The 19401-nt window shown below is 45.8% G+C and overlaps 1 protein-coding gene and 1 pseudogene across 3 annotated transcripts in view; both read left to right on the top strand.

Moving 5' to 3' along the window:
- spict (magnesium transporter spict) overlaps positions 1 to 19401 on the top strand; it is a 125265-nt gene that overhangs the window by 98679 nt on the left and 7185 nt on the right. For all 3 annotated transcript variants that reach the window (XM_067107549.1, XM_067107471.1, XM_067107381.1), the window contains exons 6-7: positions 17960 to 18123; positions 18822 to 18923. In XM_067107549.1, the coding sequence (XP_066963650.1) occupies positions 17960 to 18123; positions 18822 to 18923 (266 nt within the window). The remainder of the gene's footprint in view (positions 1 to 17959; positions 18124 to 18821; positions 18924 to 19401) is intronic.
- On the top strand, positions 9372 to 9489 carry LOC136841896 (5S ribosomal RNA; annotated as a pseudogene).

The following is a 19401-nucleotide window of genomic DNA, read 5'->3' as shown; positions in this document are numbered from 1 at the left end:
CACCCGCTAGTAGCTGAGCGCCCAGTGGAACCCATACACTCTTTAATGGTTGAGCGCTCGGATTGTTCGGCACCTGCTCCTGTCCTCTTGTCTTCTTCATCAAAGTGCCTGGTGTCTTCGCTGTCTCACTTGACTCCTGAGTTTCCATCAGGGAATATGGATTTGACAATGCCCGGTTTAGACTCTTCCTTGCTACCACTTCAGAAGCAGATGGATAGTATTTTGGGTCTTCTTAAGAAGTTGAATTCTTCTTCTGCAGTAGCGCCCAAAGATCCTTCACTGTCCCCCGATCCATCGGAAGAGGAGGATTGAGGACGGGGCTCTACTCCTTCAGCTTATGTTGCTTCGCTGAAATATTTGTTAGCCAATTTTCCGGATTTCTTCGCACCAGCAGCTCTTGCTTCTCCGGCTTCCTCGTTTATGATGAGTGACCTGCCTGCTGATTCGTCAAGACTTCCGAAGATGGTCTTATCATCCTCATCTAAGAATGCTTTTGGGAAAGTAGATAACTGGCTTTCAGAGAAAAGACATCAAGGCAAAGCATGCTCTAGTATTCTGCCGTCTTGTCTCTCAGCTAGAAGGTATCGGTCATATGCCACTGGAGAAGCTCCCTCCTTGAGAGTGGCTGCCTCCTCCCAGCAGGGGGACTTCTCCGGACTCATCAATTCAACCCATAGGTCTGCCTTTGCTTGGGCAAAGACTATGTTCTCTGCGTTGGAGATGGACCATTTACTGAAGAATCTGTTCAAGGTATTTGAGGTCCTTAGTTTTTATATAAATAACTTGCCAAGTAACTACATGGCTATTACGTTTCATTTATCGGCAGCTTAAATTTGGAAATTCGTGGTAGCATTCCAGTATTTTGGTGTAGCTAACTTGCCCCGCCCACTTTTGGGAAAGGATAGGTACAACACTACTAACGAACTCAATTCGTTTTTGCCGGTTGACAGCTTAATATGGTTGTTGACATCAGCTTTCATTTGATTTAACGTAATTCACCAAATGGTTTTCATCATTTTTGTTGAAGTATTCTTTGTCTTGGTAGCGATTGCACTAATTTTATTAGCTTATTTAGCTTGGACTTTGCCTTTTATTAAGATGTCTGACTCTAGTTCTGCTAGCAGTAGGTTATGCAGCAAAGGCTGCAATACCAGACTTACTTCAATTAAATATGACTCTCATACCATTTGTGTTCAATGTAGAGGACAAAATTGCTCTTCAGTCTTGACTTGTGACAAATGCAAAGAGTGGGATCAGGGGAAATAGAAAGTTTTGACTAGTTATTTAGATTAACTTGAGGAAAAACAGACAGAGGAGAGCGGCTGTTAAATCCGAAGCTACGAATTCAGTCAGGGTTCTCCTGTTTTGCATGCCCTTCCGACTTCTGTAATTGCATTCTCCCCTATCACCAGTCCTCCGACTTTACCTGTGACTCCATTATCCAACTTCCAACCTTCTGAACCCAATGCCATCACCAGTCTGGAAGCCAGAATGGACCAGAAATTTGGTTTGTTAATTAACACCGTAGTTCAAATAGGGGCTTCAGTGAGGGGCCTTGTGGGTAAGTTTAATGCCGGAGATCTCAGTGCAAGTGTTGTGTCAGTGGAGGAGGTGGCTACTCGTTCCACAGATGCTCCTAGATGAAGGTCCCTGTCAAACTCCCCTAAACCTGGGAGGAGGCAAACTGTAAGTCCCAGGGAGGTTAGTGGGGTTTGCCCATGGGTAGTCGCCCCCTCAACCAAGCTTGTTGTTCGAGATTCCCAGGACTCGGCGGACAGCCACTGGAAAGGCGTCCATATCGGAGTTCATACCCTTTCATCGAGTGATTCGGATTAGGGATCCGACAAATCCAAATGCAAAGCGAGTCAGGAGCGCAGTTGGCACTTTAAAAGTGCATCCAGGCCACTGAAAAGGCCAATATCAGCGGCTGAGTCTGATTTTCTGATCCCTTGCAAGCAGACCAGAGACCGGGATCAGAGTCCCAAACCTTCATGTAGTTTTTTGGATGAACCGTCTAACGTGTCACCCGCAGTGTCTGCGTCAGAGTGTCAGTTTTTGTCACCCAAGAAATACATAGATCATGCTTCAGGATCCAAGGGATCCAAGCATCCAGTGGGATTCAAGGGATCCAGTTTAGTGGGATCTGGAGGATCCAAGTATTCAGTGGGATCGGAGGGATCCAGGCATATAGTGGGATCTGAGGGACCCAGATATTTAGTGGGATCTGAGGGATCCAAACATCCATGTGGATCCGAGGAATCCATTCATCCAGTGGGATCCGAGGGATCCATTCATCAAGTGGGATCTGCGGGATCCAAGTGTCAGTGGGATCCAAGGGATCCAAACACAGTGGGGTCTAGAGGATCCGATGTGTCTGTGGAACCAGATCAACACGTAGTTCATGCGCGGTCGTCAGTGTGCAATCGCTCCCCCTCCGAGCTGGCGCCAACCTCATCCAGGCATCCAGCGCCGTACTCCACTTCTCATTTGGTTCAGGATCCTTCTCTGGAACCAATTCAGTGACGCTTAAACAGCATTCTAGATCTGTTACACAAACCGACAGTGACTCAAGATCCTGAAGATTTGACTCTCTCACCAATTTCGTCTGAAGAAGAGGATGTAGAACAGGATCAGCCTTCTTCAGTCTACACTTCTTTTTTGAAGTACTTCTTGTTTTGCTTCCCGGACTTCTTTTCACCAGCGACTCCATCTTCACCAAGTTCAGGTTTTATAATGAGAGAACTTACGGAAGCTTTTAGGCTGCCTGAGATGGTTCTATCGTCGTCTTCAAAGAAAGCTCTGTCGGGCATTGAGAGCTGGCTAGAGAAAAGAGGGATCTGGGGAAAGCGGTATTCTGTGCTCCTCCTTGTTTATCTAAGAAGAGGCACTTGTTGTATGTTACTGGGGAAGTCCCGTTGTTGGGAGTTTCTGCCTGCTCCCAAGGGGACTTCTCCAGTTTAATTGATTCGTCACGGAGATCTGCTTTCTCCTCATCCAAGATCTTATTCACTACTTCAGAACTCGATCATTTGATGAAAGATATCGTTAAGGTCTTTGAGATCTTAAGTTTTCTTGATTGGACTGTCACTGCCTAAGCGAAGAAAATAGAAGACTGTGCCTCTCTCCAAGATAACTTCACTACAGACTGGCTGGTAGTGCTCTCATGCGCGGATAAGGCGGTCAGGGATGGATCCCAGGAGCTGGCAGCCTTGTTCGCAGTGGGAGTGCTTAAGAAGCGAGAACAGTGGTGTTCATTCACTGCGAAGGGGGTCACTCCCTCCCAGAGATCCGCACTTCTTTTTGCTCCTTTAGATCAGCATAGTGTCTTTCCCAGTGCCACAGTAGAACTTATTGCAACAGAGCTGCAAAAGAAATCTACTCAAGACTTTTTGGCTCAGTCCACCAAACGTACGAAGGAGTCTGGACGTTCTTCATCTTCCTCATTGTTTGCACCTAGAATGGTTTCACCTCTACAGCAAGCATTTCGAGGAGGTAGAGGTAGATTTCAGGCCTGTTCCCACGCGTATTCTAGATCCATTCGACCAATCAAGAAATTAGCAGTCAAACTTTCCTCTCACAAGTGAGGATACTATCCTCCATGTACCAGTGGGGGCCATGCTTCTACATTTTTGGAGCAAGTGGGAGGACAGAAATGTAGAACCTTGGGTTTTAGAGGTGATTAGAGAGGGATGTTCCATCCTGTTCAGGGAGAAACCTCCCTTGGTGTCCTCTCCTATCAGCTTGGCAGCCTACTCTTTAGGCTCAGAGAGGTATTTGCCCCTGTCACAAGAAGTATCATCTCTGCTGACCAATAGGGCCATAGAAATAGTCGACGATGTCAGCATGCCAGAGTTTTACAACTGCCTGTTCGTCGTCCCAAAGTCATCTGGAGGTTGGAGACCTGTCCTGGACATCTGCACCCTGAATTTCTGTGTTCAAACTACAAAATTCAAAATGGAAACCACCCATTCAGTTCTGTCTTCCATCCGTCAAGGGGATTCGATGGCAACTACAGTATAGACATGCAGGATGCATATTTCCACATTCCAGTCCACCCAGAAGCCAGGAAATATCTGCGGTTTGTGTTCCAGGACAAGGTCTTCCAATTTCGAGCCCTGTGCTTCAGACTATTGGCAGCCCTCAAGTTTTCACCCATGTCCTCACCCAATTAGCAAAATATTAACATCTCATGGGGATCAACAGTTGTCCCTATCTAGACAACTGGCTCCTACTCTCCTCCTTGGAATCAAGTTGCACAGAGGACCTAAAAAAGACTCTTCTGTTAGCCCAAGAGTTGGGCCTGTTGATAAACCTAGACAAATCCCAATTAGTCCCGAGTCAGTCGATTCTATATTTGGGAATGAAGATCAACTCTTGGATTTTTCGGGCTTTTCTGTCCGACACGAGAATCCAAGCCTGCATTTGGACAGTTCAGAACTTCCTCTCTCTCCCGTCATGCTCGGCCAACAAATGGATGAGTTTACTGGGAACTCTCTCATCCATAGGAAAGTTTGTTCCATTAGGGAGACTTCACACAAGCGTGTTACAATTTTTTCTAAAAGCCAGTTGGCAGAGGAAGATTCTTCTGGACTAGTTTGTTTTCTCGATCACTCCTGAGATCAAGGAGGACCTTCGGTGGTGGCTTTTAACAGGAAGATTTGCAGAAGGGAAATCTCAGCACCCTCTGAGCCCCAACCTCACATTATATTCAGATGCATCAGATCTAGGCTGGGGGGTTCTGCTAGAAAACAAGGAAGTTTCAGGGACATGGTCACAATCTGAGAGAGAACTTCATATCAGTGTGGAGGAGCATTGCAATACACTTAGCCCTTCAACACTTTGCAACAGTGACTTTCAGCTCCAAGGTCATAGTCCACTTGGACAATACGGCAGCTCTGGCCTACGTAAAGAATCAGGGAGGAACCCACTCCTTTTCACTGTATCAAGCTACCAGACATCTTATCGGGGCACAAGGAAACCAAATCAAATTGTCACCCACTTTATACAGGGCAAACTAAATGTCATAGCGGACTAATTAAGTCATTGCAAACAGGTCCTACCCACGGAATGGACACTGAATCCACTGGTATGCACCAACCTGTGGAAACAGTGGGGAAAGCTGTCTGTCGGTAGATCTATTTGCAACTTTGAGGAATCACCGACTTCCTTTGTATTGCTCGCCAGCCCCGGACCCTCTCGCATGGGCAACAGATGCGATGCTCCAGGACTGGTTGAACCTGGATGTCTACGCCTTCCCGCTCTTCAGCATGGTTAGAGACAGAATCAACAAATTTCTCATACACGACAACACGCTGATGACTGTGGTAGCTCCTCGATCTCCTGGTAGATTTCCCGAGGCTACTTCCACAGCGACAAAACCTACTCAGGCAACCACATTTTCACCAGTTCCAACAAGGACTATCCACTTTCACTCTGACAGGCTTCAGACTATTAGGAAGCTTGTCAGAGCAAAAGGCTTTTCGAGATCAGCTGCGGAAGCAATTGCAAGATGTAGACATCAGTCTTCCTCCAATGTCTACCAGAATAAGTGGACTATTCCGCAACTGGTGCAGAAGACACATTGTATTATCCACTTCTACCTCTGTAGTGCAAATAGCAGATTTTTTGCTATTTTTAAGATCCTCCTGAGGATTAGCTATATCCAGGATCAACTCAGTATTCAGGCATAGAGGTCTGGATCTGTCGATTGATAAAGACATCAGTGACCTTATCAAATCACTAGACACTTGGAAACAGGGGAGGTCAGATTCCGTATCCTGGAATCTAGATGTTTTAAAATGGCTCTCAGGTCCTCCCTTTGAACCTCTTCAATCCACATCCCTCAGGGATCTTACAAGGAAGACACTATTTTTAGTCACTCTAGCTACTGCTAAAAGAATTAGTGAGTTGCAGGCTCTGAGCAAGAAGGTAGGATTCACACAAGGATACACAGTCTGTTGCTTTACTATGGGGTTCTTAGCGAAGAATGAAACACCGTCTTTTCCCTGGCCCCGTTCATTCACAATCAAAGGTTTAACAGACATTGTAGGTCCTACGGACCAAGAGAGAGCTCTTTGTCCAGTAAGAGCATTAAAGTATTATCTGGAGAGGACTAAGAGAATCAGAGGCTTGTCCCCTAACCTCTGGTGTTCAGTTAAGGACCCAACCCGTCCTTTATCCAAGAACGCATTGGTGTTCTTCTTGAGAGAAGTGATTTCCGAGTAGCACATTAAGATTCAAGAGGAAGACTTGCCAATCTGCAAGGTTAAAGCCCACGAAGTTAGGGCAGTAGCGACTTCACTTTTCTTCAAGCAGAATTTATCCCTCTCTGCAATTTTGCAGTCCACCTTCCGGAGGTGCAAATCAGTGTTTGTGGAGCTTTATCTACGTGATATCGAAACTGTTTATGAGAATTGCAGTACTCTTGGCCCATTATCCGTGGCTGGCATGGTGTTGGAGGAGGAAGGATAAGGGGTATTCTTACATTTCTCTATCCACTCGCCTTGAATTTAGGTTGTCAGGTTTTGGTAATTTGGGGGGTACTGAGTACCTGGAGCACCCACCATTCGTTGTGTCGTGTTATGAATGGGTTATGGTAACTGGTTTTTTTTATATGGTGTATGTGTGACTTGTTTGTTATGGTCTTGGTTTTGATACTGCGCCCAGGGCAAGGGCTTTAGTATTTTATCGTATGCTTTGGCAGCTGCAAAGCCCCACTGATTTAGGGGCGCCTCTGACTTCACTGCCACGCCACTACGGTCGAGATGAGCCGCGTCAGAGGCAGTATTTTCCTGCTGGAGCTCTCTCGCCAGGTAGGTTACAACAAGCATTTTATCAGTGTTAACTACTTGCTGTTTCAAAATTCATCTCCATTCATGAGTGTTTTTGAAGTAGTACATTGCCCATGCATCCCACCTCCCGTCAATGTGGGATTCAGCTATGTAGTTACTTGGTAAGTTACTTATATAAAAATTACACTTTTATGATAGAATAAGTTTTATATTTACTTACCAAGTAAATTAGTGATCAAAGCCCTTTGGCTCGTTAGTAGTGTTGTACCTATCCTTCCTCGAAAGTGGGTGAGGCGAGTTACCTACACCAAAATATTGGAACGGTACCGCGAATTTTCAATTTGTTCATGCAACTTACCTGTCAGATATATATATAGCTGTATTCTCCGAAGTCCGACAGAATTCCAAAAACTCGCGGCACACGAGTGGGGCCAGGTGGTTAATACCCATTCCGCCGCTGGGAGGCGGTATCAGGAACCATTCCCATTTTCTATTCAGATTTTCTCTGTCGCCGGTACTGTCAACAACTGTTTTCAGTACCTCCGTCTTTGGATTTCGTAAACTCGTTATTTTCCACTTAAGTATTCTATTTGACTTTTGGTTTTGTCTTTGGATTGTGGATTGGCATACGCTTTTGTGGAATTTGCTTTTGATTGCTCTTTGGATGATGTCTGGATCTAGTTATGCTAGCTTCAGAGTATGTTGTGTGAATGAGTTTAAGGTGAGGCTACCGAAAGTTTGGTAGATCCTCACTTTATATGCATGAGGTGTAGGGGCAGGTTTGCTTGATAAATGATCGCTTACTTTGCCTCCCACCCTGCTAATTTATTAGTTCAGGATTTCATTCTCGCACTAATAGTGCTCCTTTTGCATCTGGAAGATGGCTAACAAAATATTATCTATTGCGAAGGTGCATAGATTGAGCGAGTCAGCGATAATAAAGAAGAAACAATAGTAACGCTGGGTCAGTCAAAGTGCGTCGTGAAAACAGACTCGTAAAGGCGGACGCTGAAGAAGGATATGTCCAATAAAGTTTTCGTAACTATGTTGTTACAACAAAATCAAACACTTATGGAGTTATTAAAGGAAATGTAAGGTTTGTTTTTGGAGAACTAGAGTGACGTCACGTAGGCAATGGCTGCCTCCTAGTAAAAAGTAAACAAGCGCTTTTTGTCGAGTTCAAAGTAGCACGGTAAACGTTAAAGATGCCATAATTTACTCAGGTCGGTATCAAACATTAGTTTTAGTCAGGGTGAGGAGATAACCTACCATAATTTTAGTTAAAACGACGAGAATAGGTTTTATCTCGCCGAGACTGATTTAAATCTACCGAGGCCTAACGTGGCGAGCCAAATTCTAGTACTCGTAGGCTAGCGGGAGTTGAGACTTCCCAAGTAGGTAGCCTATTTCACTATATATTGACTGGGGCCTTTCTGTCAAGCATGCTTCGTCTCCCAGTCGTGCTCACCGCTTCGCTGGATCGCCATCGTGACGCTCTGCTGCAGCGTGACTCTCCGCCAAGCAGCTATCCTGGGACGCTTCTGTAGCTGCTCGTCAGGGCGCTCCTCTCGCTGCCGTGCAGGACACTCGGCTGGACCGCCATCGTGACGCTCCGCAAGCAGCTATCCTGGATGCTTCTGTAGCTGCTCATCAGGACGCTCCTCTCGCTGCCGTGCAGGACGCTCGGCTGGACCACCAGCGTGACGCTCCACAAGCAGCTATCCTGGACGCTTCTGTAGCTGCTCGTCAGGACGCTCCTCTCGCTGCCGTGCAGGACGCTCGGATGGACTTTGGTTGCTCGAAGTGACGCTTCAGAGCAATCAAAGTCTGCGGGGAAGCGTAGATCCCTTCTGCGTGTTGGACCGCAAGGCCTTCGTTTCTCCCATTGAAGAGGAGAAGTCTCTTGTGAGTCGGAGCCTGCAGTCCTTGAGCAGCCTCCCCTTCCTCGTCTACGGACTACCAGGTGTTAGCCGGCCTTTCTTAAGGACTTGTTTGGCGACAAGTTTCAAACCCTCGTCCACTCTCTCTCCTCCTTCGCAGTTTGCTTCGTCCAAGACGAGGAGAGCGCGGGGTTTGTCAAGATGACTTCGTCTCTGGCGACGAAGAAGGCCTTCAAGAAGGTTAACACCTGGATGGAGGAAGGAAGACCCAAGGCAAGACTTCTTTTGCCCTGCCTCCGTCCAAGCTGAGCGGCAAGGCAGGTATGTGGTAAGAGACCGGGAGGACGTCGGCTCAAGAGTTCCTTCGTTGTCCCAGGGAGACTTCGCTAGCTTGGTCGACGCGCCTAGAAGGTCCCTCCTGTCGGCTGCCAAAGTGTCCTGGACTATGTCGGAGACGGATCACCATTTGAAAGGACTGTTTCGAACCATGGAGGTCTTCAATTTCCTGGACTGGTGTTTGGGGCTCTAGACGTCAGGATTAGTAGTCCCGACTCGATCTGCCTGGGGAGCTGTCCAGCGTGTTGAACTGCATGGACAAGGCAGTCAGGGATGGCTCGGAGGAACTGACTTCCCTCTTTTTATACGGGCCTCTTGAAGAAGAGGGCCTTGTACTGTAACTTTACAGCCTATGGCCCTACCAGCCAACGGCCATACCACGTTAAAGCACCGCTTCTCGTGCGATCAGCGAAGTTAAGCAACGTTGGGTCTGGTCAGTACTTGGATGGGTGACCGCCTGGGAACACCAGATGCCTTTGGCGTCATACTTTTGCAAAGTCAGTTTCTCCGTCGCAGAGGGCTTTGCTGTTCTCCCCGTTTTCGAGCCATCTCTTCCCCCCAGTCCTTGTTCAAGGATCTCTCCTCCAGCTTGAAGGAGGCCACTCAAGACCTCTTGGCCCACTCGTCAAGACGCCCGGCAGTCCCTTTGATGTCGTTGTTGGGTCAGACCTCCAGGAAGTAGAAGCCCTTTCGTGGAGGAGCTTCTTCCTCGAGATCTTCTCCCAAGGTAGAGGTCTTTTCAGAGGCGGAGCCCCGCCTAAACCTTGGGGCAGGAAGTGATTTGCAGCGCCTCCAGACACCTGTAGGAGCCAGGCTTCTTTCGTTTGCGAGAGCCTGGAGAGCAAGAGGGGCAGACACCTGGTCCCTTGAAGTTATCGAGAGAGGATACAAGATCCCCTTTCTCGACTCACCACTTCTGTGCACGTCGCCCAGGGATCTGTCGTCCTCATTCCATCAAGAGAAGCAACAGATCCTTTTCGAGCTATTAGAGCAAATGCTCGAGAAAGTGCTGTGGAGCAAGTCCTGGAGCTGGACTCCCCAGGATTCTACAACCGACTGTTCCTAGTTCCGAAGCAGTCGGGAGGATTGAGACCAGTCCTTGATGTCAGTAGACTGAACCGCTTCATGGTGAAGAAGTTCACGATGGAGACGTCCCAGTCTGTTTTAGGAGCATTAAGACCAGGAGATTCGATGGTCGCTCTGGACTTACAGGACGCTTACTTTCACGTTCCCATACATCCCCATTCGAGGAAGTATTTGAGGTTTGTACTAGGGGACGAGTGTTTCAATGCAGAGCTCTTTGCTTCGGGCTAAGCACAGCTCCCATGATCTTCACGATTATCATGAGAAATGTGGCGAGATGGCTTCACTTGGCGGGTATTCGTATCTCGCTTTACCTGGCCGATTGGCTCATCCGAGCCTCTTCACAGTCAAGGTGTCTGGAGGACCTGAATGCGAATTTAGAGTTGACAAAGTCCCTAGGACTTCTAGTGAACGAAGAAAAGTCCCATCTGATCCCGACGCAGTCCATCGTCTATCTGGGGATTCAGATGGTTTCAGTGGCTTTCAAGCTTTTCCATCCCAGGAACGTCAGTAGCAATGCTTAGAAAAAGTCTCATCCTTCCTAGGGAAGGAAATATGCTCGGTGAGGGAATGGGTTGAGTTTGCTGGGGACCATTTCCTCTCTGGAGAAGTTTGTTTCCCTGGGAAGACTTCATCTCAGGCAGCTCCAGTTTTCCTGGCGGAAAACTGAATAGACAAGGAGAATCTAGAGGAGACCCTGAAGATCTCTCCCGTTTTCAAGATTCACCTGAGGTAGTGGCTCGACCCCTCGAGGTTGGCAGAAGGGGTTTCTCTATGCCCTCAGAGCCCCGACCTGGTGTTGTTTTCCTACGCTCCCAGGGAGGGATGGGGAGCAACACTAGGAGGGGAGAAAGTGTCAGGCACCTGGAGAGGGGAACAGGTGTCCTGGCACATCAATCTCAAGGAATTAGGGGCGATCCTGCTGGCCCTTCAATCCTTCGAGAGCCAAGTGTCAGGCCGAGTCGTACAAGTAAATTCAGACAACTCCACAGCCCTGGCATACCTCAAGAAACAGGAGGAACTCGTTCCCGGTCCCTGTTCGCCCTGGCGAAGGAGATCCTGCTTTGGGCCCATGCGCGGGGATCACGATCCTTGCGAGGTTCGTTGCAGGAGTGGAGAATATCCAGCGGACCTTCTCGGTCGACAGCGGCAGCTTCTACCGACCGAGTGGACCCTTCACGAGGAAGTATGTCAGGAGCTGTGGAGGTTATGGGGACGCCCCTTGGTAGATCTGCTCAGGCAGCCCCATTTCGAAAGGTACCTCAAAACTTCCCGCTCTGAGTCTAACTGCATTCAGACTATCAGCCGACAACAAGGATCTTCACGATCTCTTGAGATCCTTTGAGACTGTCAAGGTACCTCATTCCAGGACGCCTCCCTGGAACCTGGATGTCGTCCTAAATTTTTATGTCAAATACCTTCGAGCCTCTTTCTTGGCGTCTCAAGAATGTGACAAGGAAGGTTTTCCTAACTGCTCTGGCTACGGCGAAGAGAGTTAGTGAACTTCAGGCTATCAATAATCATGTAGGTTTTAGAGGCCATAATGCAGTATGTTCTCTAAGCCGTATGTTCTTGCTAAAACGAGAACCCGTCTACCCCTTGGCCCAGGACCTTCGAGATTAAGGGTATGACGAAAATTCTCAGACATGAACCAGAAAGAGTCATGTGTCCTGTCAGGGCTCTCAAATTTTATTTGCAGAAGACTCGGGAAAGTCGAGGTCCTTCGGACAGTCTGTGGTGCTCTGTCAAGAGGCGGATTTGCCTCTTTCTAAGAATGCACTGGCGTTCTTTTTTAGAAGCACCATTTTAGACGCACTTTCCGACGTTCAAGACAGTGACTTGAGTCTTTTGAAGTTAAGGCTCACGAAGTTAGAGCCATTGCAACCTCGGTGGCTTTCCAGAAGAACATGTCCCTTTGCGATCTTCTGGGTACCACCTTCTGGCGAAGCAATTCGGTGTTCGCTTCACATTACTTGCGGGACGTGAAGACGACATACGAAGACTGCTATTCGCTAGGACCATACGTTTCCGCACTCCAGATCGGCCCCATAACACTTCTAGGCCTGGACCTCTGTCGGACTCCCAGGACCAAGGAGAGGGCAAGTCGAAAGCCACAGGAGGGTTACGGGGGCTTCCCACTGATCTGGCGTCCCTTCGGCAGGACCTGTTGTCGCTTCTGCAGACACAGTGTTGCGGGCAGGGAGCGATACTCATCCTATCCTTTAGAGGTTAGGAAGTATATTTTAATCTTGATTTTGTTTTTTTACGTCAGATCGGTCCCATAACGCTTCTAGGCCTGGACCTCTGTCGGACTCCCAGGACCAGGGAGAGGGCATGTCGAAAGCCGCAAGAGGGTTACGGGGGCTTCCCCCGATCTGGCGTCCCTTCGGCAGGACCTGTTGACGCTCTAGGTCAGGTGGTTGGTCGTTGCTCCTTTTGTCCTCACAGTATGGCCTTATGATCTAGTCCCATTGTGGTCACGCCCCCGTGGACAGATCATCTAGAACTCACCAGCTATATAGGTCACTACCTTGCTGGAGACTCTAGTAAAGCAGAAGCAGGCTTGGGTGACAGTAATCACGAAGTCAGCTATGCTAACATAGGCCTGGACCTCTGTCGGACTCCCAGGACCAGGGAGAGGGCATGTCGAAAGCTGTAAGTTGGTTACGGGGACTTTCCTCCGATCTGGCGTCCCTTTGGCAGGTCCTGTTGATGCTCTCGGTCAGGTGGTTGGTCGTTGCTCCTTTTGCTCTCACAGTATGGTCTTATGATCTAGTCCCATTGTGGTCATGCCCCCGTGGACAGATCATCTAGAACTCACCAGCTATATAGGTCACTACCTTGCTGGAGACTGTAGTAAAGCAGAAGCAGGCTTCGGTGACTGTAATCACGAAGTCAGCTATGCTAACAAGTAAGGAACCAAGGCGTCAATCGCCTACATATATTTGTTTCCTAAATCCTATTCTGTCTCTTCCCACCTCCAATGGTGGGATTCAGCTATATATATATATCTGACAGGTAAGTTGCATGAACAAAATGATATTTTAATGATAAAATAAAGTTTGTTCATACTTACCTGGCAGATATATATAATCATAGTGCCCACCCTCCTCCCCTCAGGAGACAGTGGCACTAGAAAATCTGAATAGAAAATGGGAATGGTTCCTGATACCCGCCTCCCAGCGGCGGGAATGGGTATTAACCACCTGGCCCCACTGCGTGTGCCATGAGTTTTGGAATTCTGTCGGACTTGGAGAATACAGCTATATATATATCTGCCAGGTAAGTATGAACAAACTTTATTTTATCATTAAAATATCATATTTAAGCTGCCGATAAATGAAATATAATAGCTATGTAGTTACTTGGTAAATATATATAAAACTTTATTTTATCATAATAATGTCATTTTTTTGGATTGGTCCATAGTGGCCTTAGCAAAGAAGATGAGAGATTCTTTGGATCTTCCTCAAGATATTGCAGCTGATTGGCATAGTGTTCTCTCCTGCACTGATAAAGCTGTCAGGGACGGTTCATTGGTGATACAGTATCTTCCCTTTACGCCATGGGAACCCTGAAAAAGAGGGAGCTCTGGTTCTTCTTTGTATCTGAGGGCATGACTTCACATAAGTCAGCACTTCTCTTCCGGCAAGCAACAGTGGAGGAAGTTGCTTCTCACCTTCACAAGAAATCAATGCAGGACCTGCTTACTCAATCTACAAGACGCCTGAGAGAGTGGACCACCGCCCATACCAAGTCGTCATCCTTTCTTCAGCCTCAGCCCTTTCGAGGTGGCAGGCAGGTGTCACAGTCAAGACTCAAGCAATTGTATATTTCGCCTCGTGTGTGGTCAAGAAACCCTCCTCCAAATCTGCAGCTTGTGAATGAGGACTCATTCCTTCATGCGCCCGTGGGGGCCAGACTTCAGGTTTTTTGGGAAAGTTGGAGAATGGAAGGGGCAAATCATTGGGTGATCAAAGTTTTGATGGAAGGGCATTCCACCCCCTTCAAAGAGAAGCCTCCCTTGTCCAGCACTCCTGTCAAATTGATGGGCTGCTCTGTAGGATCAAAGAGGTATTTAGCCCTCTCGAAAGAAGTGTTGTCACTCCTTGAGAAGAAAGCAATATAAGTTGTTGAAAACATCAAGTCCAAGGGATTTTACAACAGGCTTTTTGTAGTACCCAAAGCCACAGGAGGATGGAGACCAGTACTCGACACAAGTGCACAAAACTTCTACATGACAAAAATGAAATTTCACATGGAAACAGTATAGTCCATCCTAGCATCCATTTGTCGAGGGGACTGGATGATCTCTCTTGACTCTTGACATGGGAGATGCTTACTTCCACATTCCCATTCAGCAGGGATCAAGGAAGTATCTGAGATTCGTTTTTGGGAATCAAGTATTCCAGTTTCAAGTGTTATGTTTCGGCCTATCAACAGCACCACAGGTCTTCACCCGAGCACTCGCCCCATTAGGCAACTGGCTTCATCTACTGGAAGTAAATATTTCCCAATAACTGGACAATTAGTTGATTCGGTCACCCACGAAAGAGAGGTGCATGGAGGACCTTCAAAGGACTTTGCTATTGACACAGGATCTAGGTTTGCTGTTGAATCTTCAAAAATCCCAACTGACTCCTTCTCAACAGATTCTTTATTTGGGGATGAAGATCGATTCTTAGAATATTTAGGCTTCCCCGTCCCCCAAAAGAATAGAGGATGGCCTGAAGAAAGTCAACCTTTTCCTTTCTCTACAAACGTGCTCAGCCACTCAATGGATTAGTCTCCTGGGCACTCTGGCGTCGATTGAACAGTTTGTGTGGTTGGGAAGGCTGCACATGAGACCTCTACAATTCTTTCTAAGAATCACTTGGGATCGAAAGATAAATCAAGACTTGTGCATATCCCCGATGACACAAGGGATAAAGGAGGACCTGTGTTGGTGGAACTTCACAAGTAGACTATCAAAGGGAAAGTCTCTCTGTCATGAACCCCTACCTAGACTTCTTTTCCGACTCGTCGGATCTAGGTTGGAGAGCTCTCCTGGGGGGAAAATAGGTTTCTGGAGTGTGGTCCCAACAGGAGAGAAGTCTTCACATCAACCTGAAGGAACTAAAAGCGATCCACTCGGGATTGCAACACTTTGCAAAGGAAGTCCACAACAAAGTAGTAACGGTACATGCAGACAACACCACAGCATTAGCATACACCAAACTCCAAGGGAGAACCCACTCATTCTCCCTTTGCGAGACAGCCAGAAGTCTCCTGCTTTGGGCAGATCAAACTCGGACCCAGTTGTTAACACTGTTCATTCAGGGAAAGTGCAACGTCTTAGCAAACGAGTTCAGTCATCACAAGCAAATACTTTGTACAGAGTGGACTCTGGACCGTCGGGTATGTGCCGACCTGTGGAAGTTGTGGGGAGAACCAATGATGGATTTGTTTGCAATGTCCAGGAACCACCGTCTTCCCTTGTTCTGCTCACTCTTTCCAGATCCTTGAGCCTGGGCGACTGATGCGATGATGCAGAATTGGTCCAGCCTGGATGTGTATGCCTTTCCTCCGTTCAGGATGGTAAGGGAGGTCCTGAAGAAGCTCCGGTCACACCAGAGCACTAAGATGACCTTGGTAGCTCCCTTTTGGCCGTGGAAAGAATGGTTCCCGTAACTACTCGAGCTACTAGTAGACTTTCCACGACTTTTTCTGGCAATCCCAAGTCTACTCAGACAACCCCACTTCAGAAGGTTTTATCAGGACACATCCACTCCGGCCCTGACAAGGTTTCAACTGTCCACAGACTCCTGCGAGTGAAGGGCTTTTCAAGAGCTGCAGCGGAAGCTATCTCTAAATGTAGACGACATTCTACTAGCAAGTCTGTCTGGCAAAGTGGGCTGTCTTTAAACTCTGGTGTAAGGAGAATAATATTTCTTATAAAACCACTATAACTCAAGTGGCGCACTTTTTTCTCTACTTGAGATCCGCCAGGGGCCTTTCTTCTTCAACGATAAAAGGATATAGAGCTATGCTTAGCTCTGTCTTCAGACACAGAGGGTTAGACATTTCATCCAATCAGGATCTCTCAGATCCTATTAGGTCTTTCGACACAACCAAGGTTAATAAGGAAAAAGCGTGTCCTTGATCCTTAGACGTTGTCGTCAAGTGGATGTCAGATTCATGTTTTGAACCCATGCGTTCATCATCACCGAGGAATCTTACTAAGATGACCAAGGTTAATAAGGAAAAAGCGTGTCCTTGGTCCTTCGACGTTGTCATCAAGTGAATGTCAGATTCATGTTTTGAACCCATGCGTTCATCTTCACTGAGGAATCTTACTAAGAAGACTATTTTTCTAGTTGCTCTAGCCACTGCGAGGAGAGTGAGTGAACTCCATGCAATTGACAAAAGAATTGGTTTTTCCCAGGGAGATGCTGCCTGTTCCCTTACTCTGGGCTTCTTAGCAAAGAACGAGAAACCTTCACAGCCATGGGCTCGTTCCTTTACCATAAAAAGCTTAATGGACATTCTAGGTCCAGAGGAAGAGGAGCGAGTTCTGTGCCCTATAAGAACACTTAGATATTACATCCAGAGGACAGAGAAGATTAGAGGTCCAGTGAGGAATCTTTGGTGTTTGGTTAAGAAGCCTTCTTCGTTAAGAACGCTCTATCATTTTTTTGTGCGAGACCTGATTCTGGAAGCACACACTCAAGTTGGAGAGGATATCCTACCAGTACTAAAGGTTAGAGCCCATGACATGAGAGCAGTGAATCTTTGGTGTTTGGTTAAGAAGCCTTCTAGACCCCTTTCTATCATTTTTTGTGTGAGATCTGATTCTGGAAGCACACACTCAAATTGGAGAGGATATCCTACCTGTACTAAAGGTTAGAGCCCATGACGTGAGAGCAGTTGCTACATCAGTGGCTTTTGAGCATAATCTTTCCATTGCTTCGATCTTACAGACTACATACTATCATAAAGATAAGAACTAAAAGATCTTCAGCTGACATACTATCATAAAAGATAAGAACTAAAACCAACAGCAATCCCGGGCCATATTTATGAGCAAATAAATAAAAAGACGTCCTGGATCTGCAAAGAGGCAGTCCATCCTCCTCTGAAATCTCAAGGCGTACTGATGATGTCTCTCCTGTGCCAAGGTAATAAGTTGCCATAAGTCACTTATGGACCATTGAAGTGCTGAATTCATTCAAACTGTATGGCGTGTAATATTAACACTCATGTGAGGACTCCCATCCATTAAGGGTTAAACAAGTAAAATATGCGCCAAAGTTTCTTCGTTGCAATTGAGTTTTCTGTACAGCATAAATGCTGTATGAAACTCTAAGCCACAGCCCATAAAAATCAGCCACAGCCCATGAAACTTTCACCCATGGCCCGGTGGTGACCTGTATTGTTGGCACCTATAGTGGTGCCAGACACACAATCATGGCTAACTTTATCCTTAAAAAAATTACTAATTGCTGAGGCTAGAGGGCTGCAATTTGGTATGTTTGATGATTGGAGGGTGGATGATCAAAATACCAACCTGCAGCCCTGTAGCCTCAGTAGTTTTTAAGATCTGAGGATGGACAAAATAAGTGCAGACAGACAAAGCCATCTCAATAGTTTTCTTTTACAGAAAACTAAAAATTTTACCGTGTTATTCATAATTTTGCCAGACCTAGGTGGAAAGCAACAGAATTTCAAATGATAATTACTGTGATGTGATTTCATATTGTAGTAACATAGAATACCAGCTGTGTGGTGGTAATATGTGAGATGTAGGATTTTAAAAAATTTTTAATGTTACATGGTAAATGTGTTCACCTTCAGTATCCAGTTTTCATTAATATGTATATTGCTTTTCAGTATTTATGGTTTATGTAGCAGTTGTGGTGGCAATCTCACTCGTCCTCATAATCCATTTTGGGCCGCGACATGGTCATCGCAATGTTGTTGTATATATTGCTATCTGTTCCCTCATCGGAGGTTTCTCGGTGTTGGGGTGCAAAGCCATAGGATTGGCTGTTAAGGTAAGTTTAAAGGAAGATGAGCTAGTAAATAGGTGAAAAGTTGCCTCAGATTTGATATTTTTAATTTTGGTTTCATTTAACAAATATCATAACCAAGGTATGCTCTAACTCTGTTTCTTTACAAGTATTCTCGTTTTTAAAAAGCTGCACATCGTTTTGCTTTTTTCTGTATATTCAGAAGTGAATCAGTTGGGTAATTATATTTGGCCTTATGAAGTAGGTGGGTGCCCTTTATGCTCACCACCTTATGACATATTCATATTCAATTGCATATGTGACATCTGTGAAGTTTATTGGTATATGGTGTGTTAATAGTGACCTTTTGATCCAGTCCCCACCTGGAGAGAATGCAATAACACTGACATTAAAACACAAACATTATTGTGTGAATTGCCAAATTTCAGTCAACAACAAATCCCTTGTATTTTATTAGAACCTTCAACATTTTCTGTCTATCCAATTAGAAAGTTGCAATTTATTAAGATCCAATTCATTTTTTTCTATTATATAAGAATAAACACCTTGGGCTTACCATGTAAGTGAACAGTTTTAGCACCGTGATCTGATTAGACTTTTATATCAACATACTATATCTCATTACAGCGCACTGTATTTAATTATCCAGCGAACTTGAATACAGTTAATATTGTACTATAATTATTGTCCTTCCACCCATAATGCTTTTTTTCTTCTTCCAGGAAACAATTAAGGGGACCAATGAATTCACTAACTGGATCACTTGGTTCTCGTTGATGAGTCTTGCTGTTTGTGTTTGTACTCAGATGAATTACTTGAACAAGGTAATTAGAAGTAACGATGTCTATTTTAGTTTCCATTATATTATAGCCTACTAACTTATACTTGAATCTTGAGGGATAAATGTTGAGATGTATTCGAGAAGAGGTGGGGAAACTACCTGTAGGTCCCACCTCATTGCTTTCTGTCTTTTATTTGATGGCCTTTGAAGCCTTTCCACTTGGCATTCCAACTTCATTAACTTTTGTTCCCATTCCAGTTTTTACCCCTCAGTGACAAATCCTTTTGAACCATTATATTATTATTATTATTTATTATTATTATTATTATTATTATTATTATTATTATTATTATTATTATTATTATTATTATTATAGTAAACCCCCCGTATTTGCGTTCTCATGATTTGTGAACTCATGCATCTGTGGGTTTCTCTGTGGAACATATCTAGCCATTATTTGTGGAAAATTCGCCCATTCGCGGTATTTTTCACTGAGAAATATTCACCAATTACTGTTTTTT

This window comes from Macrobrachium rosenbergii, chromosome 1 (genome assembly GCF_040412425.1).
Source record: "Macrobrachium rosenbergii isolate ZJJX-2024 chromosome 1, ASM4041242v1, whole genome shotgun sequence".
Lineage (NCBI taxonomy): Eukaryota > Metazoa > Arthropoda > Malacostraca > Decapoda > Palaemonidae > Macrobrachium > Macrobrachium rosenbergii.
The sequence above is the reverse complement of the archived record's forward strand: the minus strand, read 5'-3'. Positions and strand labels throughout refer to the sequence as shown.